Genomic DNA, 25,327 nt, shown 5'->3' with positions numbered 1-25,327 from the left:
CGCAGGTCTTGGGGCTGCACCAAATAAAAGCGCTTATAACCACAACTCTAACTCCTCCAGATGTGTTGAATCATTAGGGATACTTACCTGGCTGTTCCATTTTCACTCAAAAGCTTTAGTTGGATTAAAAATACAGATTTAAGCGAGCTATCACTACGGGTAACACCTCTACACCACCTTACCCCACTAGTTGGGGGTCAGGCTCCTCACAGCCATAAAAGACAAGAGTGCAACTACTTGGAAGATGGGATGAAGAAGAAGAGATCAAGTCTTCTGGCAGCTGCCTGACCTTATAGACTAGTTTTGGCAGAAGAAACGTTATCTAGGCTATCTGAAGCTGAGTAGGTGCTGTTGCACACCCACAGTTGGCTCAATTGGCTCATGCATGCGGTGAGACTCCCTCCGGGGCAGCCTGGGGACGAGGCAGAGCTGGGTCCCCGGCGCTGGGTGAAGGGGATGAAGGCAAGCTGTTCCCCTCCAGCCTGCCTCAGAACAGCGCAAGCAACTCCTGGCTGATGAGCTTCTCTCTTGAGATGCCATTTCTTCAAGCAGAAGTTGTTTACAGGCTTCCTCCCCATGCACGTACTGTCCAGCCTTAATTTACCTGCCCCCTAGAAAGGCACTCACCCCACCAGAAGAGTGGCCAACGCGAGGTTTCCCTTCTCCAAACCCAGCATCACTCACACAGAGTAGCTATCAAGTCTTTTTTTTCACCTGAAGATAAAAGATAAAATGCCAAAACCCTCCTGATCTGACCGACTCTAGAGCTGAGTACGATAACCCACAGGAAAGGAAGTTATCTTTTTGGAGAGGCTTCGTAATGAAGAGATTCATTCTACAATAATCTGACAGCTTTTTTTTTTTTCCTTCCTTGCAAAAAATCAGACAAGCCAGCCAACTGTGCAAACTCCTACTCAGCGCAGAACTTGCAGCCACCTACTTTGCTGAAGTGACTGAAAACCAGATCTCAAAAATAATAAATCGCGTTACTCTAACTGTAAGAGACAATACGATCTCAGTTGCCTTCAGTATTCTTCCGCAGCAGGATAAAAAAAGAATCTGCCTTAAAGAAAGATGTTGGCATCAACCACTTATTTCTGTATTCTGGCTGAAAATGAGGCTTCACCTGCAGGAGCAGGGCTCATTTCGAGCCACGAGGCACGCAGATGCACGTGGAGGAGCTCTTACCTGAACCCTACGGCCTCCCCATAAAAAGATCTCACTGCCTGTAGGAAACCTGAGCAGAGCCCTGCGTTTTCTTCCAGCACGGGGGGGGGGTGGATTGGATTTTTATTTTGAGCATCCGGAGAAGACCGACGAACGGTTAATTGCACTGTCTGACTTGCCAGGGCAATTTTTTCCTCCATGGTTTTGTTTCAAATGCTTTAATTACGCGATCAGACAATCGTGTTATTTGCCGGTTTTTCTTCCTTCTCCCCAAAATAAATGCTACCTACACACGCCAATTTGCACAGAAGAGCTCCAGAGAGGAAAGAGAAGGAGCTGGAGAAGATGTGGCACTACACCTGCAGACAGCTGGATGGGTGCACAGCACTGCTTTCCATTTCAATGATCCTACATTTAATAAACTTTAAGACTAAGGAAGCAGACAACACAAAGTCCGGGAGAAGAGCAGCATTTTAGGGTGCCGAAAAGCATCATTACCAACTCGGAAGCTAATTTGAACAATCCCATTTAATTATGGGATTCCAGTGGAGGACTCCAGCGGAGACAGGTCTACAGTAGGTTCGTTTCCCCAGTGTGCCGGAGCACCAGTGCCTAGCTGGTTTCCACTAAAATGAAACAAAACCGGATTAAATCACCTAATTAAAGAATACAGAGGGGATTAAAACGCGGAAAGGATTAAAGGATACAGGGGGGATGATGGGATGGGGCAGAGCAGCGAGGAACCTGAGCATCAGCGAGAGCTGGCATAGGAAACTCCCCAGGCAGCGGCGGAGGAAGAGTCAAGACGCAGGGCAGAAAAAAAAGAGGGGAAAAATAAAATCAATCCAGTACTGAATCCAAGCCAGGCAGAAAGGGGCTAAAAGGGGAGAGTTGAGCGGAATACAAACAAGGAAAGGCCCACAGCTCTGGCCAGATGCAGGCTTTTACCAGCCTTTGTGGAAAGAGTCAGACTGCCAAAGGGACACGAGCCAGCAGAAGAGATGCTCGTGCTCAGATGAAAGGGCAGGGCAATAGCTGGAGAGAGCAAGGACAAAAAATGCACATTAAGGGGAAAAAGAAATCAGGTGAGGAGGAATAAAGGAGGGTGAAAAGAACAACCAGATACCGAGCTAAAACGTCAAGAGCGCAAATCAGCTGCTGGAGAAGGAAATCCCTTGGAAGAACTCTGAGCTAGAGACAGAAGGAGCAAAAACAAAGCCAGTCTTTCTATAGCTTGATTATTTTTTTTTTTTTTGAGATGTATTTAGAGAGAAAAAGGACCGAGCAACAGGGAGAAAAACATGGAAACAGAATCCACGAATGGGAACGGTGCTAAATTTAAAACCATCTCAGAGCAGCCTCCAGCACAAACCCCGGTGCTCCAGCACACGTGGCAGCGCTCGGGGAAAAAAAGCCACTTCTTGGGAAGACAAAACATTTAGACAGGGGGCTTTTTGTTTTCGTATTTGTTCGTTTCTTAAACGCATCCCTCCTTCCTCGGAGGCCATTTAGTAATGCAATAAATTAATTTGTACTTTAGAGTGAACTCTCTAATCCTTTTTTGTTCTCTCCCCTCCCCATCAAACGCACATGCTACCGAATTTGCATGTATTAGCATAATGAAACATTAATTACACAGTATTTTGGATGGGACGAGCGCAGAGCTTCAATCAATCTCGGTAACGTGCATCGGGAAGGTGAAAAGCGGCCGCCAGACTTATCAGGACAGCAGAATAGACACAAACACATCAACAGTGCCTGTTAAGGGGGTGATTTAAACGCAGCATCCGAACCCAAAAAACCTTCAGAAAATCACAAGGAAAGCAATCAATTACGTTAATGAACGCAGACAAATTGTACTCCCTGTTTTTGTGCGAAACCAGGGCCATGTTTGCGCCGGGGGATGAGCGGGACTGATCTGGCACATCCAACGCGGGGGGCAGGTTATCTCCTGCGGCGCGTTACGTGCTGTAGCTGCCAAGAATAACGCACGTGCACCCTCCCGCAACCTCCTGTGACTTCATGAGGCTGCTTCTGGTCTTCTCTCATCATCTGCAGCCTCTTGGAGCGCCGTCAGCACACCAGGCGCTACCGCTGCGTCCCGGGGCACACCTTTGGGGCCAGTCCCCAGGTTTGGAGAGCATGGGTGCACCTTACACCCTGCACCTTATATCCAGGGCTGCCTAGACATAAAACAAGCCAGCACCCAGAAAAACAAGCCAGCACCCAGGAGAGGTGACGGGGGGCCAGTCGTGCCCTCCTCCCATTGCCGCGCATACAATATCTTCGTTATACCACTGTCCCTGCTCCCATTTACAAAACAGACAGCTCCTCGTGCAACCCTTGAAATTAAACCCCCCCACACTTTGACTTGGTAAAAGGCTTCCAGGAAAACCAGAACGGTGCTCATTAAGGAAACAAACTGCGGTGCTACAATAATGGATGGGAGCGTTAAAGAAACAAATGGTGACTTCGCCCGCAGATCCAGAGCCCTTCCCTCCCCGCACAATGAAAACGCTCCGCGCCGGCCGACTGTGTGGCCTGAATGCATCATTTCAGCTGCTGGAAAACCCAAAAGAATTAAGATAAAAAAGCCTAATCTGAGCATAATCTGAGTCATAAAACATCCTCCAGCAATCGAGGCCGCTGTAGTGAGGGATTGCCAATGAATAACAAACCGCTCCCATCGCGCTCCCTTAATGCATCAGCCTTTCCAGCAGAAACAAACACTCCATTTTGTTTCATAATAAATCACGGCTTCCTCGTTGTACTTGCTTTTAACTCCGTATCTCTCAACCACAGTAAGAGAAGAATGGAGGGGGCTGGACTAGACCACCTCTTAAGGTCCCTTCCAACCTCAACTACTCTTGTGATTCTGCCCAAAGACAGAAAAGCCAACACTGCCAAACCCTAGGAACTACGTAAACCTGAACGAAATTATTTTTAAAAGTCATAAGGTACAAAATAAACCCCACCTCTGGGATTTTGTCACATACCACCAGCCCAAGACATTGGATTTTCCACCAACTGAGCACAATTTAAACATATCCCTATGACCCTTACTTGTGTCTTGTTGTCTTGCGGCAATACAGGAAGACCAATTTTTGTTTTATGAGCATCGTAACTGAAGTTTGAGTTATCACAGAATCATCTGGGTTGGAAGAGACCTCCAAGATCACCCAGTCCAACCTCTGACCTAACACTAACAAGTCCTCCACTAAACCATCTCACTAAGCTCTACATCTAAACGTCTCTTAAAGACCTCCAGGGATGGTGACTCAACCACTTCCCTGGGCAGCCCGTTCCAATGCCTCACAACCCTTTCCGTAAAGAAGTTCTTCCTAATATCCAACCTAAACCTCCCCTGGCGCAACTTTAGCCCATTCCCCCTCGTCCTGTCACCAGGCACGTGGGAGAATAGACCAACCCCCACCTCGCTACAGCCTCCTTTAAGGTACCTTTGGAGAAGATAAAGCCTAATATACAGGAGGACAGATTTTCAGATTTTGGCTCTGACAGTAACATTACGTCGATTTCCATCCACTAAGTATTTGGACCTAGACTTTCAAGCCTACCTCACGACACGATGGAAATCTTCGCTCAAGTACCGCAACACAAGAGGACCAGCTCTTGTGGAAGATCAATATTCAGAAGGCATTCAGAAAGAGCCAGTGAAAAAAATGTTAGTTTTCAATGGTATTTCAAAGATATCATAGAGGCGTGTCCAAATAATATCCAAAGCTGTCAATACGAATTTTCTTGAAAGATGGATAGCTTTTATGGGGAAAATGGCTTTCTGCAACCCACGCGCAGGTGTGATTTCTCATCACACCTGTCCTTCAAGCAGAGGTGTCAACAAAAAATGTTTCTATCTTCAAAGCCCAAGCCTCATTCTCTACCTGCCACCAAATACCAATTAAATGAGAATTTCCTAACGAGGAGGAAAAAAGGAATTAGCTCAGCAATTTCTGTTTGCTGAACACGACACAGCAGAACTCATCTGCGCAATGCAGTCTGCCAGAGAAGACCAAGAAATTGCTTCTCACGTGAGACTGGGAAGGGGATAAGGAATATATCGATAGCAGAACTGCTGTATGAGAAGCTCAAATGCTAAATAGTCTTGACACTAAAAAGGCTTAAAAGTCAGAGCACAAAATTTAACCACCTGTAACTAAAACGCCGCACAATACCAGCAACTCCTGGTCAACTTTTTTTGGATTTACTTGCTCCACATAAAGCACACACCCTCATGTCCTCCTCCAAACCCTCCAAGTTCTCATAATAAAGCTGTTTGAAGTTTGCCAGTTCCGAGGGAAAACAGAAGGTGCAGTCCAACACGATATTACTCACTTGAACGAGTTTCCAAATTGCAATGACTAAGATCGCAAACGCGGAGTTGTAACTACACGGGAACCCATCGGAAACAATTTCGGCTCTGAATATTGCCATACGGTTCCGCTGATTTCGACGAAGAAAACCTACTCATGTGGATAATGCCATGCAGATGGGGCAGTGGCTTTGGGGACTTCTGCCAAGGCCGTGCCTGCTCTTAGCCACCCCTGCAGCTAAATGCCTTCTGATTGCAAGCGCTTCAAAATAAGTCACCTACCAAAAACATTTGCATCCCTTAGATACGGGCTCAGATTTATGCTGTAGCCACATCTGTGTCCCGTTTCTGTTTGAGGTTCTACGGAAAGAAAACTGCTAGGAAACTTGAAAAAAAATCAAGCCAAAGGTTCAATTCACAAAATTTCAGGAAAAAAAAGCTCTTTAGGGTACACCTCAGTCTGTAAACCACACGTTGAACAAAAAGGCAGCTTCTGGAAATAGTAGCAATGCAAAATATAAAGAAATATTTGTTAAAGATGAGGATTTTAAGTGTTGTGATTGTTTTCCCTTGTTCTGTAAATTCTGCAACAGCTTTCTCAAAGGCCAACTGGCACAGCCTTTGGAGACTCAGCTCCCCATATTCCTCAGCTGCTATACATAAATAAAAGCACGCAGTACCGAAGGTCCTTTGCTTCCTGTAAAATGGAAATTGAGAGACAAAATACACAAACTTGGAGTACTATAATAGGAGCATGTGAATGAAGTCACTTGCTGTAAGAAAAGCAAAGGTTCGGAGCAAGCATTTTAATTCAAATTGCTGACACTCACATAGATAAACAGCATTTGATAATTCAGCGAGGTGCTAAAGGGGTTTTCGCTCCCAAATGGCCCATTTCAACCAATTATGCCAATTAATTAGAAAAAAAGGATGGAATAGAGGTGCTTTGGTTTCTCTGTGAACAAGGATCAGAAGAAAGGGAAGCCACTTACATTAACAAGCATCCCTCAAATCTCCCCGGCTGCCAGTCCGTGTAACGTTCATCCCCTACAAATCCCCTACAACGTGAAGTTATCTCGCCCCTTCGGGTTAAATATGGACGCAGCCACGTTAGAAAGAGTATGATGAAGTTTTTCCCCCTCTTCAGCTTGACCACCTGTAACGATTTCCAATTACTGTTCTGCCCTTACTGTCAGAAGGGTACTCACTTCAAAAGCCAGCAGATATCATGCCTCATTTTTAATTTAATGATCGGATCAGAAAAAAAAAGCATCTATTAAGAACAGATCTTCCAACACTATTAAGCTGAAGTATCCCTAAATTAAGCAGAAGTATCCCTAAAAATCCTAGCTCTGTACACAAATTTCAGGTTAAGCTTCCTTAGAAACACAAACGTTACCACCGTAATAATAAAGCCTTCCACTTATACTGTATTTTCCCCAAAATACTATCTTTTAAGTTATACACAAGCATTATTGAAGTGCCACGGGGCACTTTTGGGTCTCTTGGCCACATTTTCAAGCCGCGCTGCGGCACAACCTGGTGCCAGACACCCAGCCAGCACAACCCCTTCTCAGTGCATTTGTACTCCAACTGGACTACATTTTATTTAACTACCAGACACCACAGCTCCCTGAGCCCAAGAGCTCCCACTCCGACACAGAGCAGACCTTTTCCCCTCCTGGTCTCTCATTGCCACCCGTGTTGAGCTCGGGGCACGAGCCATCCCCTTCCTGCCCCAAAAGCAGAGCTCAGCCATCGCTTGCCGATGCAATAACTCCAACAAAACATTTAGACACCGCTTGGTGAGCCTGAGCAAGGAGCCAGGGATCACGTCCATCACCTCCCTCCCTGGGAGAGCTGCCCGTGTCCCCCCCCAGAAAAAAATGTAAATTGTAGATAATGTTATTTTTAAAAAGAATCAAGCTTATGCGGTTATACAGCACTGCAGAAATCCCTATGCAAAAAAATCCAGCGTGCAGTAAAGCAAGTATCTACGTTCCCCAGTTTACTTGCATTCCTTTTAAAGAAAGCAGATCCCAGTCTTCACGAGAATATTGTTTCTCAGGTTCCTTTTTGAACACCTAAACCAAACACCATCCCCCTACTCACAGAGAAAAAAGAGGGCCCGTAGCTTGTTAGGAGTTCAGGTCCAACGCTGTAGTAACTAAGGGCATCTCATTAAAACAAGTATTTTTTCAGAATATTGTATGGCAGAGTTTCCATCAGCTGCGAAGATTTTGGCAACAGTCGTCATATAGTATTGATTTTTGGCCAAGCCTCAACTTTTTATAACCGGATCTAGGGTGGAGACCCAAGCACGCATCCCCCTGAAAGAGACGGGAATTTAATCCAGGCAGCCTTTGTGTTCCTTCCTCCAAACTACAGGTTTTAGGCCTTCTCTTTATTCTAACCATGGTTTTCAGGCAAAAAAAAAAAAAAAAGAACTTGATTGGGGCCAAAAATCAATTCACTACTTTCTCTTTTGTGAAGTCAGACGTTAAAAAAGCTAAGCGTACATTCAATTTGGATGCGTCTCCTGCTTTTCTCATCACTCTGGTCTTTTCTGTATTGCACCGTACTGACGATTTCAGCTCTCATGCAAGATATAAAAACACACTAGTTACTAAAATACTTTCAGTATTGATTTATCTTGCTGGATTTTTTTCCTCCAGAGTTTCAAGTCAAACAAAAGCAGCCAGCAGAAGCAGGATAAGCAACTAGAAATAAGATGGCAAACTAGAACAAAGCTTATTTTGACACATCCTCTTGCGTAGCGATGCTCCGTCTGTACCCAGCAGGCTCAACGTGGACCAAGCACAACATGGCCTGGGGACACAGAGGGGACAAAATTCAGAAGTGTTTACAGCTATTTAGCCCCAAAACAGCAAAAATTCAAGGAAGAGAACCCAAAAAAGCAGCTGTTGGTCACAACCTGCAACACGTACACCACCAAAATGTTTGTTTGTATGACTAAGGTTTTATCAGATGTAAATATGCAAATGCATCTGTTCAGCACAGTTGAGGCTGAAGCATTTTCACCCCTCCAACAGCTGCACGTTTAAGCCCTCCCCAGCACCACCATCGTAATTAACGTGCGCATCCCCAGGACATTTCTTTCCTCAACTTCTGATATGTTTGTTTTTATTTTATTTTCCGCAGCACTGTTGATTTCCCCCCAAGAAAACAGCATTTAAGCTACCTTAGAGCCACCGGTATCATTCATTCACAGCCCTGCCAGAGCCTCTCTAGTAAATATTTCAGCAGACAAACATTGAGGAAAGATGTACAGTAACATAGTGCTCGTGTCATTGCCAGGAACTGTTATGAGTCAGTGCTTATAGGCTTTATTTTTATATTTTTTTTTTGAAAGACATGATATAGATCAGGAGGAATGGCCGGAGCTGGATTAGATATTTCACTGCCGCGTCCTTTGAATAGGCAGACACTGAATTGAAAGCAAGAGCAGGACAGTTAGGAGATGCTAACCCAAACCACTATCTGCCCCGGTACTAAATCCCGTTTTGAAATTACCATCGGTCTTTACACTAAATCCCACTTTAAGAGCATTTGGAGCTGAAAACTTAAAATATATCGCGGTTATATAGCAGCTATTAGTAATGCGTGTTACACAGCTTTATGAAGTGTTAATAAACTCAATAATAAAAATATATTAATATACAGCGAATTTTTAATTATGAAATGCAATTAGGGGTCATTTGTTTGCTTTTAATCACGCTGAGTAATTGGCTGCCTTGCTTCCCACTGGTGCATTTATCATTCTTTAGGGAAGCGGCTTCAGCATATGCGGCCAGTAATGTTTCATACCTGCTTCACACCTACGTGGACAACCCCAAGAGATACAGGAGTGATTTGGGCTCCCCGGGAATGAAACACCACCGCCTGGAAGCGTTTGGCACCCACTTTTACCCAGGTAGGATTGACTACAGGGCCACGGCCGGAGAAGGCAGCTCCCACCATCTGGGCTCATTCAGCGAGGCGACCCGCAGGACAACACAACGGGAGGATTTACGGCAGGATTTGAAAGCCACCCGGCCAAACTGAGATACCGATGGTCCACAGCTCCCTGAAAAGACAGCCTACGATTTACAGTGGTTAAGAGCAGTCGGATATTATTCACTGTAATACACTCCAGCGTTGTACAGAAACCCTGCGCTCAAATACAGAGATTGAGTTTCACCACTCACTACAGAAACAAGCACAGTTTCTGCAGCAAGTCGAGCAGCAAAACCTTTTCGGTGGCTAAACCCACGTGGCACGTAGATAACGCTGCCTACAAGCTCGCTTCTGAGACACATCCGGGAGCCCACAGATAACCGAGCATCCTGCCAAACGTGCCGACCGCTGAACCTCCGGATCTCTATCACGCCGCTGAAAGAAGAGAGACGTGAGAAAGCTGAACCCGCGAGCCCTAGGTCAGGCAGAAAATGACAGATGAGAGAAATCTCCAGGGCGGGAGGAGAAAATGAAGTGCCAGAAGTGGTCACTTAACAAATGAGAAGTTGTCAAGCGAAACAACTCTACGGATCTTTTAAGCAAAATGTTTTCAAATTACAGCTTGCGCGTCATCGGCTCGGCAGGTGGACTCAGAGTAAGCTGTGCCCTGCTACACCAAGAGGTTTTAGGACAAATTAAGAGGTCCAACTTAAGTAGATAAGCAGATAAATGAAGAAGCATTATCAGTCCTTACTCTGGGCTTCTGTGAAAGCCACCCCGATACAGGAGGAGGCAGCAGCAGTCCCCGAAGTGGAACTCCTCCTGGGTACTCCTGGGGATAAACCAGGCCTGGAGCTCAGGGACGTCATGACCGACTGCTTGAAAGGTGACAGCGCTTTATTGGCAACTGGAAGGACACCGGCTCTTGCTAAATTGCAGGCTTTCTTCTAAATAATTAACACCGAGTGAAGTGAGGAGCTGAGCATCACCAGGACAGCCTGAAGAAGAGGGCTTGCTGATTGACTGAGAGGGGAAAGACATCTGGAAGTGTGCTTACAGCTCAGATGCTTTTATTGACTAAATAACTGCTACTTTTCAGCTTCAGAAGTCTGAAACACTCAATATTTTTTCTGAAGAGTCACATGAATATTTGATAAGGCTTGAATTAAAACTGGAGGCCGGACCCTGATGATTTTCTGGCCCACCCACACAACACTGCAAACGTTCAACCAGAAGCATCACTCCAAAGCTCCTATTTTCTTGGGAAATATAGCAGTAAATGGTCACCGTGCTCAGTATTTCTGAGAAATGCAGCTTTAGTACCTCTGTAAGCTAACAAAAAGCAGGGTAGTTTTCAAAAGATGCAATCTCAAAGTATCTTAAGTCTGGAAGAAGGAAGAGCTGCCTATTCTAGGCCTACAGCCCTACCATTAATCCTCTATTAGGGTCTGAGGATTACTTTTGCTTTATTACTTCAGAAGTAGATATTTACCCAGTCTTAAGCAGCCATTAGCCCTCTTAATTAAGTACAATGAGGACACATGAACTGCTAAGGCAACAAGTGTCCAAATAAGTCCAGAGCACGCTGCTTTAAGGATATGTAGGACACGCTAAACGTGGCACATCTGAGGACAGGCATTACAGAAACCTGATTTCTCCGGGAGGAAATTCTCTTTGTAATTAACGACGCTGAAAACTGCTGCAGCCTACTGAGCGACGAGCCCATTTCATGCTAGCCAGGCTGTTAGTCAACAGTCACAGCCAGCGGTGAGATGGCATTCAGCAACAGTCAGCTGTCCTCAGACGAGTTTGGGTACCGCAGCTTCTCCCTGGAACATCAAACTTTACGCACGCATCAAAGCACATCTGGAAAGGCAAGTGGCAGATGCCAGGCTTCAGCAGCAAAAATAGCAACAGAGAAAAACGACAACACAGGGGCTAAGTCCTTACCAGCTGGCTCTTGATGCTGAAAACCTCCCCCCAGAGGAGCAGGGCCTAGACCAGCTCCACCTGCAGGCATCAGCTCCTCAACACCCCAAAAACCAAGCTCAGCTGCTCCCACCTCCCTCAGCAGCATCCCTCACAGGGAATAGGAGAACACATGGAAAACCTCAGATACACACATCATGTTAATGCATTCAGAGCTACGAAAATCCAGTGTCTGAAGACCTCTCGGTTTTGTTTTTGCCAACAAACAGGTGTCAGAGGCATCTAACCATGAAGATATATGGATATAATACGGTCATTCCAAAAAAAGAAAGAAGCCATCTTAAAACAAGCCCTACAGAGATGAATATTTTCTGTTCGCTGCTTAAAAGAAAAGATTAGATTCCATTTAAGATAGTATAAAACTTGCAGCTTCTTAAAACAAATCCTTATCAACTAGCAGATAATAAATGCTTCCAGAGCTATCGCATCTGAGATACCACAAAACACAGCGCAAAGCAAAGCCCTTCTTTTCATGAGCTGGTCAGGGAGTCAGCTTTATGTTGTTTGGGGACCAGTTTCAAGGAGAGGAAGCTATTGTGTCCTCTGACTTGAGTTTTAGACTGCAGCATTTCAGAGAAGCAACAGGAGGCGTCCCAGCTCCAGGCCAGGGGGGCAGGTGCAGCCCCATAGCTAGCAGAGTTCCCCCAAAGGGGGCTGTTTCCTGATTCTTTTTTTTTTTTAAAGGAAACTTACCCTATCCCCCCAGACCTGCTCATGAGATGCAGCTGGTCAAGCAGAGGCAAGAGTGAAAGGGCCAAAAGAAAATGCTTCAGGTTCGTCTTGGACTGTGAGTTCACGGCAGGACGAAGCAACATTGCTCACCTAGCTACGGGAAAGGGGAAAAAGCAAAATATTTCCAAACATCTGCAAACTGTTCTCTATAAAATAGAGGTCTAACCACCTCTGGAGAGGTCGAAGCCAGAGCTATCCAGCAGCAAATAGGCTGAGGCAGATGGCAGATAACTCGGCTCCTGCACATCTGCAGCGTACAAGCGGCTTCACTGAAGGATGTAACAGCCTTGTATCAAACGCAGCTTTTAAGTGGCAAACCTTATAGAGGAATACACTGAAACTCGCTGATCAAAGAGCATACAAAGAGAAAAGGAGACTGATTTTGTGCTTTCCTGCGTTCCCGTAGCGCAAGGAATCATTATCGCCTCGTCTGCCAGCCAGCGCCCGCACGCTGCTTCAGGCTCCTTCAAAAGCCAGGAGATTCCCCACTCGCACCCCGTAAGGAGCTCCAGAGAACTGTGCGTGCAGTGATTCCCATTTAGCAGCACCTTGATCTCGCTGCCGGCTCCCCAGCGACATCCACGCACCGCTGGAAGCTGCAGGACCAAGTTCTTCCTCTCCCAGGGCTGGATTTTCATCCCGCTTACACCCGCAGATCCGCGACGAGTTCAGGAAGGGGTTGAAGCTCTGGGACTAAACAGCATGCCTTCTGACTAAAAAGATTAGTAAAAATCTGCAAATACAACTGATGTATTCATTTTCAATAACTGAGGGGAGATTTGACTCCAAACAAGCAGTCTGTCTTCATCCGTGCAGTACGGCCAGCAGACACGGACTGCATTTGGGAAATACAGGAGTGATTTATCTGATCAATATTCACTTTATCTTCAAAATCATAGCTCAAGGGAATGAATGGGAAACTGTCATCAGCACCTGAAATAAGATATACTGCCTGCATCTCTAGGCAGTACAGACTTCTTTCTAAACGAACTCTTATTTATCACAGATGAACGCCTGAGCCATTAAATGGGAAATACCATCTCCTACCTGGCTCACCCACTTCTCCCGAGCTTCAAATCAACAAAACGGGCAAGTTTGCAGAAGGGCTGCCAAGGAACCTTGCTTTACCAGTCTTGACTAATGTCAAACAAAATGTCAGAGACTCCAGAACCGCTCTTGGCAACGCGCAAGATGGAAGCCGTCCAAATTCAAGCAGCTGAAAACGCGGCACAATGGGACTGATGCATTGCATATCGAGTCGTGTCAATGATTACATGTAATTGTGTCATTACCTAGAGTGAAATTAATGGAAGTTACTATTCAGGGGAAAAAAAAAGAAATTAGCTTTTGAAGTAGCATAATGAAAGATTTAAGTTAAGGAAGAAAATCAGCCACATTTTTTAAATTACTATTTATAGTGCCATCAAACACACCACCCAAACCCTGTTTGTCACTTGGGCATGAAGACTTGTAGCCTCCTTCAAACCAGCCTTACTCCAAAGACCAGCATGAATAGCCAACGTTCACCCTGAGATCCAAAAATACAGGAAAACAGTTGTATGTGAATGAAAAGCTTTGCGGGATCCACGAGAAAAGACAGCACTTAGAGGATCTTTTACAAGTTCCATTCAAACATTAGTCAAGCATCACGCAAAGGGAATTTCATCACCAAGAATACAACTGCACACGGTTTCACAGATCAAAGCTATTCGGTAATTGGTCAACAGTAGCTCAAAATGAATATTAAAAGGAAAAAACTCTGCTACTGCTGAGAAAAAAGATGAACTTCACATCACTATCATAAAATAGGTCTTAAGCATTCCTATATGAATGGTGCAACTTATTTATGGCTCTGAAATAAGTTTGAGCAAGTCCAAGCATAGAATTTTAGCTTAACTAAGTTTAAATTATTGCACTATTTCTTATCTCTAAGTTCAGATTCAAGACATTCAAGAACCTGCAAAAACACAGCTCTGCTTCTTACACATTCACTCGTTGCCCATGAGCAGCATTCAGATAGAAGCGCTCAGCTTTGTACGAGTCACTTACAACTTTCAAAGTCCTCCCAAAATGAGTTGCAAGCACACCTCGTGTGGCTTTTAAATGTAATGAGGCAACGGGAACTCGTCTGAAGGCCTTCCAAGGCACACCGAGCCAGCTGGAGTCTTCCCGAAGAGCTGTGCACAGACTTCTTGATGTGCCCAATCATTTCTAGAAATAACTTAAGACACACTGCCACTTTTTCCCCCCTCAAGGGCAACCTCTTGGATGAACAGAAAAGTTTAAGGATCCTGTATACCGCCAACAGCGTTGTTCAACAGTTTCATAGCCTGTTGCTGTGAATAGCCAGAAAATTGTACCCAATTTTGATAGAAAATTTATAAAATGCTTTCTGACACGAATTTTGTCCAAATTGCCATACCCTGCGGGTTTAGGTTGCAGTAAAATGAGCTTTCACCTGATTTTGATATGAAGCCATGAGTCAACTCATGTTTGAGGCTTTTATTAAGCCTCAAAGAGAACCAGATTTTATAGAACCAGATTTTATAACTTCAGTTTACAGCATTGAGTTTGTAAAGTGCTTGGTCACTGCTTGCTAAACTAGGCAGATTCTTGTACTCGCACATTTACATTAATATCAAACCACGGTCTTCTAAACCACTACAGTAAAAAAATATCACCCAACAGCTTACTGTAGATAGAGCTTCTAAAAAGCACAGATGACCCAGTGGTTCATGGAATCATAGAATCATTTAGGCTGGAAAAGACCATCAAGATCATCAAGTCCAACCACCAACCTGACCTACCGCATCCCATCGTTACACCATGTCCCACACTGAAGATGTACCCAGGTTGAAAGCATGGTTTTTCTTGGCTTCGTTACCACTTGAAAAAGCAACGTTAATAACCAAAACCCTCGCATACGTGAAAAACACTGTTCATTTGCTGCAGAAACTCCTAGATACTGAAGTCAAGCTACAGAAGTCAACCTGGCAATGAAACCTGAACAATAACAACAGCTCATCGAGCAGTCGAACAGGCACTGACGAAGTCACCCAAGCAGACTCCATGCCATAAGCTACTTGCTCTAACCTAAAACATTTCTTTTAAAACAAGGGGAGGGGTTCAAAACACTCTAGAAACTGATTATCACTTTAAAGCAGGGCTCCAATGGCTAGAACATGCTCCTCTCTTCCCTCGCTCCCATAAATAATTTTAAGGGAAACCGTGAAGCCCCGAGGTAAAACTAATATGTTAAAAGTTTTATCCCCCGCTAAGTTCCCAAACTTCTCTGCTGACCCCGTTTTTCTTGGGTCTGTATTGACTTTTCAATTAAAAATTTATCAGGACTCGAGGAAGTAATAAAGCAGCCGGAGTCACCGTGGGAGACCCAGAGATGAAAAAAATAACATCGGTTTCGGAGCCGGCGATGGGTTAGAGCTAGCGAGAGCAGGCGATGCACGCAGTGTCTAAAAGGAGGCAGCAAAATTGGTCCATCACAAAAAGAACGAGAAAGGAGAGGGAGGAGGAAGCAGAAGACAATCAATGGAGTTGGATTTCTAGTGAAAAGGTTAATGAAATCTTTTGCTGACTTTTACTTTGGAAGTCACTTCTCCTGATGTAAATATATAAAGTGCCCTTTTCGGAGGCTCGAGCCACGCAAATACCCGGTGCATACAAAAACACCCCACAATAAATCATCGCTTCACTTTCTGAAAGGCAAAGTGGTACAACTGCATAGCAGTTGACCCGCAAATAAATCTTAGCGGCCAGATATGTCCATTTCTTCCTGGCACCGTAACTACCTGGATGCATTTTTCTTTCCCCTTTAAGAAAAAAAGGGGTCTTATAACAGAATTATGGCTATCAAAAAGGATCTGCACACGCAAAGCTGTTAGGAGAGCAGCCGAGTTACTTCCCCAAAAGCTTAGAGAACACAATTTTATAAATGAGAGGAAGTAATGAACTTGCACAGTATCATCTCAAAGGTCAAGAGCAACATCACAAGAGCAGTGCTGTCTCCAGCCACCCTTTCAGGCGAGCCTCAGCCTTCGCATGCTTATGAAAGATGAGGAAAAAAGATTTAAGTTACCCCACGCTGATCTTGAACAGACACTGGGGTACAGAACATGAGGGGTGGAAATCCACAGACGTAATACCAGCACCTACGGAACTGATTCTGACTATTTGAGAACAAGATAACCCCAAACCCAGCCTCCAATTTGTTTTGGCTACCTTCAGTAACAGACCCGTTCTCATTGCTCATCTTGATCTGTGTGTTTTTGAAAATTACAGAGTCCTTCTGCTACTAAAATAATCGCACGCGGAGCTGGAAGAGGTGCGGGGCAGGAGGTGGGAAAGAAAAGGGGAAATTACTGCACTTTTTTAAGCAACGTGCCAACATTCACAGATTTTCACATGCTTGAATAGGAACCTCTCACGCGGAAAATCAAAACTGAGGGAAGCGGTTTCTTCACAGAGCTGATCTTTCCTTCTCCTCTTGCCAGACGCATACAAACACATAAGGCTATCCAAACAGCATTACAAGGTACTTTGTTCAGCCTCAAAATGGATCATAACGTCTTCATCTTCCAAAGAGGCAGCAACAATGCCCTACCAGCCACAAGGAAGGTATTTAGGGTTTTTCAGTGATGATTTAAGTCAACAGCGAAGAAAGCAGGGGAGCTGGCCTCCCAGCCCCTGTGCTGGTGTTTCTGTGGGAGAGATGGAGAGGAGACAGGCGAAGCAAGAGCCACAATTATAACATGTTGATAGACTATATTCCTCCAAAGTCAAGCAGGCTCAAGCACCCCATACATCTCCCACCAACTAGAGCTTGCTCAAATCCATTTGTGTAGGAAAACATTGTAGACCCAGTACAGGACAGCTCAGTCTTCAAGATGATCTGTTCTCATGCTTCTTTGGACATGCCCATACCATGGAGGAGTAAAAGCACAGGAGATTTTCCAATAACTTTCCAAGTAAAACACTTATTATATAGAGCAATTATTATTCTGCTGGACTTATACAATAAAAAATACACTCGGTGTTTCCACTTCATTTCTTTCTTTCCAGTAAGAGGTATTTTTTTCCTTTCCTCTTTGATGACCCTGCTTAACAGAGCTAAATGCTGGCCCTGGAACAACAAATAGCATTCAGAAGTGGATGCTGTAGAGTTTCAAAAGACAGAAAAGATCGGAAATCATACTTGCATATCCCATAGAACAAAGACAAGCAATTCATCAGAAGGAATCAAGAAGGATCACTCACATCTTGTTCTTAAAACTGGTCACAGCCACTGGGTTCATTATTAGGGGCAAGACTTGTTCCCTCCAAAATTAGTGTTCAATGACCTAAGATCAGAAAGATGCCGTGAAAGGGCTCACGGTTTTCCCATCTTGTTCACCTTGTTTTACAGAAATGCATCAAACAGCCCCAAATACACGGTTTTTCCTAACCAGACAGCAGTTACCTGACCCTGGTTATCTAAATCCTCCCCAGCAGGGGTCACTGATTAACAAATATGAAATAAAACAAAGACACGGACAGTTAAGCCTTCCCATATGTCCTTGCTGCCTCTTAATCTGATGCTTGCGTAGTTTCCCCTCAAAATCTAGAATTCCTCATGCAACAGCCATTAGGGAAATTAGGAGTCAAACCTGACACATCCAGCTCCATAACACATGCATCATTAACACAACTTATACAAATTCCAAATCAGCAGGTGTCCATCACACACCACATAATAAACCCAATTTAACCTTCAGAACAAGAAATGACACGAAGAGACATTATCTAGTTTTGTTTTTTTTTTTTCCTTCGGAGGATCACAAAAAGCAGAGTCTCAGCTGGTGTAAATTAGCATAGCTGTACACTTTGGCCTAAGACTTCAGAATTATGCAAATATTTACCATCTGGGGATCTGACCCAATCTCTCAAAAATAAAGGCAAAATTGACTCATGGTGTACGCTACCTAAATATAAAGCTCAACGTTCCCAAAGATCAGAGGAACATTTGCAGAAAACCAGGGTGTTTTTAAGAGATGCTTTAACTTTTATATCTGCTCTTAGCAAATGAGCATCATCAGCTTCGCTACCTCCCATCTGCACAGCGTGCCCCTCGCTCCACGAGCCTCGCTTTCTCAGCCACAATTTGAACATTTGCTTGATCTTCCCAAAACGAGCCCCCCCCCAAAAAAAAAAATCAAGTGGGAAACTTTCTGCTGGCTAAATTTCATTCGAGCTTTACATTAAAGAGGAAAAACGAGGTGTTTCTCCGTGAGAGTGCTCGAGAGGCAACGTTTCTATTCGCTTTCCTAATAAAAACGCACTTCTGAGTCGCATTGTTGGAGCTGAAGTGGTGCCCATTGTTTCCTCACTAGCTCTATCAAGGGCTCCTGACAGATGACCCATGCAGGGCTCGCTCCTTTGTCTTCCAACCTCTTATCACCCTTAATTTTTTTCCACTGAAAAGGGGCAATCTGCTTGGCCTACAGCCTCCTCCTCCTCCTCTCGGGGTAGCAGTTGGTAAGCCAGGGGTCTCCTCCTACCCCTTGGCTTTTTATGCAGAGCGTGTCTGCCTCCCAATTATCCCAGGAGAACTCGTGCATAAATTAGTTGATATTGTTACCGAAGCTGTCAGGCATAAATTGTTCTGATTTGCCACAACTGTCAAGCCGAGGGAGGGGGGCTCCGCGGTAAGCTTTGACACGCCGCCGCCGCCGCTCAAAGGAAGGATGGATGCAAATGCTGCCTCCTGCCAGGGGGTTGTCCTGACGACTCCTGGCCATGCCTGCGAGATAATAACCCACGCACATACCCGCCGCTGCCTTAGAGACCGCCGCCAGCTAGCAGGACCGTCTTCTGGAATCGGAATTGTCTTCTGGAATAGGAATTAAATCATAACAAACCGGCGTCTGGACAAAGATCCGAAAAAGCCGAACCTGTTCTCAAGACTTGCAGATCTAAGATCTAGCCAGATCTAGCTTGGAGCAACTGCACCCGGACCATATCCCCGTGCTGTTTAATACAAGTTTGGCATTTCCCAAGACAGTGAAGTTCAGTCTCGACACTGATTTACAAGCTTAAAGAAACAAAACCCAATATTGCTCGAAGCTGACTTGAATTAATACGTCTACTTTACAAGCTACAAAATCTGTAAGACGCTGCATCTGCAAAACAAACCCTAGTAAAGCTAGGTGTAAAGTATGTGTAAAATGGTAGCCAAAACACAGCCTACAGTTCTGTGGGAGATGGTTTTCAGAAGAATAGGAAAGATTTCACTGTCACCTGGTGAGACTCAGCACAGACAGGCATCCCTCAACTTATTTAACCCACCTCAACTCGCGTGAGCTGCAATAAATTCTGCTTAACCGAAAATATTAAACGTAAGAATGCTCTAAGAAAAATCTGCTTTAACCTATGAACTAAAGAAAGCTTTCAGAAGACAAATGTTGCACTCCTAGTTAGCAAATGGTGTTGAATACAGTCATTTCCCATTTGTGCACGTATATATACAGTCAGACCCAGGTGTTGCATCCTGCTACCACTTAAGCTAGCTAGCCTGCCTGAAAAGAGCTGCACCAGCACTGCAAGTTACCAGCAATCCACAGCCAGACATCAGCATGCTGAGGGAACAGAAGCAAAAAGGTTAAGAGCAATTTGGGGCCAAGGAGAGAACAAAGTGGCCTTGAAATGCTTTTCTAATTGAAAGAGCCAGAAAACATCTCCCATCTGCCAGAAATAACCCCCAACACAAGAAATTGTTACATTTTCTTTCCTCTTAAAACACGAAGTTTCAGAAGACAAATCGAGAAGCGTTTCCTAAAATGAAATTACAAACAACTCACAAAAATGAGAATATCAAGCATGATTAACAAAATATCCCAACTGTTTGACATCGTACACCCTATAGATTTCCCAAACACTGTAGTTACTTTGCATAGGAGGGAAAAAACACACAGTTGGCTTACTTATACCCATCCAGAAGGGAGAAGTCCCCTCCTCACCCTGCCCAGCACCCCAGCTCTACGCCCCAGATTCTGGGACTTAAAAACATGATGCAGAGTCTTGAGCAGTTTGTGTCTGCTAATTCCTACACAGTTTGATTAGGATGGATCATACCTTAATCTTCGTGATCAGCTATTACACTAATAAATATTGTTTTATTAAGAACCAACAAAGGACCAACTCCAAAAAATGGCATTAGTCTAACCCGTTCCTCGCCCTTTATCCACTGAACACTGGACAGATATCCAGCATCTTGAAGACTTGACGTAATTTCAGAAGGAAAACACACAGAAAAAGATCACCGGTACCAAAAGATGCCCTGACATTATGGAACGAAACCTTTTCATTTTCTTTTTTTTTTTTGCCTCCCATAGAGTTACGCCGCACATGATCACAACCCGAACATATTGCTTTGCACCTAGCAGAACTGCAGAAACTTCATTTCCTGATAAATGGCTTCCCATTTTCTTATCCTGCCACCTCATTAATTCCTTTTCTCCCCGTTGAGTCACTTCCTCAAGCATCCCAGCCTGTACCGTATCAGCTGCCAACCAAAGCCTCAACACGTTTTGCTCGGGAGCGATCAGTCCCCAAAGCCACACTACGAAGAGGACACTCCGCTGCTGTCCCCAACACGTCTAAAATGTGCACATACAGCTCATACAGTTATTTTTATTAATTCTGTAGAAACTTAACATTTCTTACACACCCATACCTTTGTCAAGTGGGGCTGCAGTTGGAAGACAAGGAAAAATTATTGGCAGGGAAAAGGACTTGCAGACATACAGAATAAAAAAATAGTTTTGCACTGTAGGAAGACTGAAAAAAAATTAAGAAAGCACCTTTACAGAGGATGCTTAATGATTTCAGAAAATCCTGAAGGTTATCAAAATTCCTCAAAGTAAGGTGTTACACTAGCTTCAATATTTTAACATCTTGAAACCGAGACCTTCGTGAAATAAAAACTCCACGTGCTGCACAGCTTTGTCCCGCAGCCTGGCCACTTCCCAAACTACATCAATGAAAATATCAGCATTTCCATTTATTGATTCTTAATACGATGAAGCTATACCAAATTTTCTTAATTTAACTAACAAGGAACTCAAAACTAACACTAGCTGGCTTAGATCTTCTCTTTCTGAGGAGTACGCTTCATTCATATCAGCAGGGTAAGTGCTCAAAATGATTCTGACTCCTTTTCTTGTACTGTTCCCCCAATCCCCTTCCAAAAACCAGGATTAGTCGCTGATTTTCTCACTCCTTGTGATCACAATGAACGATTCTAGACTGGAAGACTGAAGTCCAGAGCCTCCACTTACAGACATTAGGAAATAACGTCACCGAAAGTCTATTTTCTTTGCAGAAATAATACATTGCCCTAGTGATATAGCATCGTTAGCTTATTATTTAGTATTGCTGTGAGGCATACAAACCTAAATGCTATCAAGGTGTTTGACACTGGACTTCTTCATGAAATTTGTCCTGTTCAATGGAAGCCAATTTCACCAAGATCAAAGCTCACGATGTGCCATGAGGATTCTGCTGTCCCATCCTTAAGCTTCGTAAAAACATTAATTAGGATTTGCACTGTCAAATGTCAGGAAAAAGAGACTAATTAAGCACTTGAACCCACCCCCTCCAAAGGAGGTTTTATGAAGACATGCTTTTGATTATGAACTAGTTTTATTTTTCCACTAATTAAAGTTTCTTATGAGTTTTGTTGGGTTAAGGAGTTACTTGTGCGTATCCCTACGTTGTTATCAATATACTCCATTTTCCAGAACGGCTTTGACAGTGGCAAGCCTTCGCCAGTCCCCTCTCCAAAGGGGCTAAACCCACAAGTTGTCTGCCTGTCCCGCTTACTCAAAGCTACCCCAGAGAGCTGCTTAAATCCCATTTCTGTGTTCACACACTGGTTCCGAAATAGCCCCAGACCCTTAAACAAATGCAACAGGTATTCTTGGCTCAACCGCAGGCTCTGAAGTGTAACGCGTGCTGTGGGGACAGGGCTGCCATCAGGGGACCAACCAAAGGCATCTCTGCTCAGAGCAGGTCCAACCCCACATCCCAGCTCTGATTCAGTTTTCAGGGCTAAGAGCTGCCGAGGTAATTTGCACTCCGAGACACCCTGCTGAGAAAAGATGATTTAATGGAAGAGCTCGCCCCGAGTGACGTCTCGCTGGGGTAAGGCGAAGGCTAACGATAAGGCTGTCCGAAGGATCAAATCTCAGCCTTACAGACCTGCTCAAAGCTTGCAGGGAGCCATCTCGACTGGAGAGCCTGCTATCGGCAGGAAACATGCAAATCACCTCGATGCCAGGGCCAGGCAAGATACAGTTGTAAGGGATATTCCAGCTTCATTTCTCCGTAGCCACCTTCAAACCCATTCCCTGACTCCCTCAGCTCTGCAGCCTGATGGAATAAATGAAGAAGGAATTAAGAGCCTGAACTCGGGAAACACTGAAAGCGCTGCCCGAGAGGCTGGCCAACGTCGAGAGCTGCCACCCAGTGGCATCCCACCGTGACAAAGGACAAGGCTCCAAGGGGACACGGTCACAAATCCACACTGCTGGAGGAAGCTTTTAAACAGGATTGCATCTCGCTGCCTGCCTCGGGGAGCCAGCTGCCTTCCCAGGCACGTAGTCGCTGCCCTTCCCAGTAGCTGCTTGCCCGTCCATCCCAAGGATCGATGCTGGATTTATGAAGCCAACAAGAAAGCAGGGCTTTCTTCTGCTCAAAAGAAAGAACAAAGCCGTTTTTTTTCAGGCTCCTCTCAGCAACCTGGAAGCTTAGGGGGGGAAAAAAAGAGAAGCAGGATGACAGCAAGAGTACATTAAATACTAAAGAGAAGAGAGGGCAATGAATTTTGTGGCCAAGCATGGCTGCCTTCCAGTGCAGCGCGGGGATTTTCAGCAGCCAGCTGTAAGGGAATTAGTAAAAGAGCAGAAGCAGCAGAAGGAAGAGCTGCTGCTGCTTCTCAGGCTGCATGTGGAGAAGGTAAAACTCTCAGCTGACCCCCATTCCTTTCTCAGGTGGGAGAGTTTCCAAGATTAACAACCCCACTGTATGAGAAATTGAATGATACAGCTCTAAATTCAGCCAAACCCCCTTCCTTCGTTACACAGCCAGGGCTAATTGAGAGGCCATCTTCCACTACGCAGGCCAACCTTGTAACAACACAGGGTGGAAAAAGGGAGAAGGACTTGTCTCTCTTCCCTTCCCAGAGGACCTGTGGTGGTCACAAGTTAGGTATTTTGCTGTTTGGCTGCATCTGACGAGCCAAACGCTCCAGGTATTTCAGGGATGGCAGATGTGATTCAGGCAGACCTACAGTTCACAGATCAGGTTCAGCTCCTCTTGACGCGATGCCAACGCTCGATTGAATAACAGAAGCCACCTAAGTTCTCTGTACCTTTGGACCAGGGTTAATTTTACCGTCGCTGGGCATTATCTTGCAGACAGTCAATAACCCTGCGATATGAAATAGCTCGTTAGACAGGGAGCCAAAACCAACACAACGCCACGCGCTGGCAGACGGAAGAGGGGAGACCTGCTCTTGGCAGCATCACTTGCATGGGTTCCAGTTACAACCTAACAAAGATCGCCGCGTGAATCGCGCAGAGTCTCTATCTACCAGCTCTCCACACGCAGATATTACGCGGGTATGTTAGCCAGCGTTAGAAAAATATCAGATTATCCAAATAATAACAGCCAGCCCCTGGACGCCTTCCAGACCTCCACGCGCATCTGCTCCACCCATTAAACCAAGTGCGCAGCAACCAGGGCTGCGCAGTGCAGCACAGCTTAAATATTTGGTAGAATTAATTACATGTAATTAAACTTCATATCATCGTTACAGTTGTGCTCTCAGAGGCGAGTATTTTCTAATTGCTGTAACATCAACAAATCCCCTTTTTCCCCCAGAACGTAGCTTAGCGAACGGTATCACCACGCATACCTCTGCTTGTTACACTACAAACTACTGTAAAAACAGCTAAAAAAACGCCTGATAGATCCATTTCTCTCTCCACACACTCTCCCTGGCCAGTAAGCACACTCCTACAAGTACTAGGGATTTTCACACAGGCTGCTCGGCCCTCGCACACGAGAGCATCGCCTCCTCCCCGCGTGCCGGGGGGTGGGCAGAGCTCTCAGGGAGTCTGCCAGGGATTTAATCAGGATGCAGCGCAGACAGAGCAGCCCCTCGGCGGCTCTCCCCTTGTTTATTTAGGGCCGCAACTTCGCATCCTCTGGGTTGCTTTGTTAGTTAGGTTTTTCTAACACCCAAAAAAAAATCTCCCATTTGCATGATGATGTGCGCAGCGCAACTCCACCAGCACCACCTCCGAAGGCTTTCCGCACTTAAACTAATGGCCCATGTCATACATCAACGCGAACAGCAATGAAGAGGTGTCAGGAAGATCTCGGTTTTTGAGGCCTTTTGTTCTATCGGACTGATTTATGAGGCAGTTATCTAATAAAAAGCTCTTACCAGCTTTCATACGACCGCCGAAGTGTTGCCTGTTACGACCCGACCCCCTTTCTTTAATGGATAACTTGGATTCAGCACTCACCAGTTCCTTCCCATGACTGATTCCCCGGCCATTCTGCACTGCTAAGTACTTCTGCACTTCCTGGGCTGCAGAGCTACATAAGACTACACATTTTGCAGAAATTCCCAGTATTTCTGGACTGAATTTTTTTCCGGTAATCATATCTCGATCAAGGGTCGAATACATGAAATATAAGACTCCATGTCTGCAGATAGAGGGCATACAGCCTGGGGATGCTCTGTAGTTTACAGAAAATACAAGGTCACATAAACAGTCCTAATTCCCTTTCAGTTCAGGGTCAGCTACGTGGTTCCTCCTTGCATTTACCAGGGGTTAACGTTACGAGTCTCTGCTAACAAACTACAGAACAAAAGATCAAAAGTTTTCCCAAGCAAAAGAAAAAATTAACTTCCTCATTTAAGGAGTTACAGCTAATCTAGTATAACACCCATGGCAAAACAGAGGCATTAAAAACTCAGCTCTTTCAGGATTGTGACTGTAATCGAATTGTACTGGTAACGTCCCAGGCTTTTATTTCAGAATTGCTGCTCTCGGTTTAACACCGCTTTAAATCTCACCAGAATCAGGACTC

At 44.9% G+C, this 25,327-nt stretch overlaps 1 protein-coding gene across 13 annotated transcripts in view; it reads right to left on the bottom strand.

Annotated features, from left to right (window-relative positions):
- DCC (DCC netrin 1 receptor) overlaps positions 1-25,327 on the bottom strand; it is a 425,812-nt gene that overhangs the window by 290,429 nt on the left and 110,056 nt on the right. For 2 of the 13 annotated variants that reach the window (XM_066988957.1, XM_066988959.1), the window contains exon 1: positions 18,804-19,407. The exons of 3 other annotated variants lie outside the window; for them this stretch is intronic. In XM_066988957.1, coding sequence (XP_066845058.1) covers positions 18,804-18,990 — 187 coding nt within the window. In that variant the 5' untranslated portion in view covers positions 18,991-19,407. Of the gene's footprint in view, positions 1-18,803; positions 19,424-21,615; positions 22,314-22,423; positions 22,595-22,702; positions 22,913-23,513; positions 23,723-25,327 lie in introns of those variants that run through there. 8 more of the 13 variants (XM_066988966.1, XM_066988964.1, XM_066988963.1 and 5 more) reach the window with 8 other exon arrangements.

Source organism: Anser cygnoides, chromosome Z, assembly GCF_040182565.1.
Source record: "Anser cygnoides isolate HZ-2024a breed goose chromosome Z, Taihu_goose_T2T_genome, whole genome shotgun sequence".
Taxonomy (NCBI): Eukaryota; Metazoa; Chordata; class Aves; order Anseriformes; family Anatidae; genus Anser; species Anser cygnoides.
Note: the sequence above shows the minus strand (reverse complement) of the source record. Positions and strands in the feature narration are given on the sequence as shown.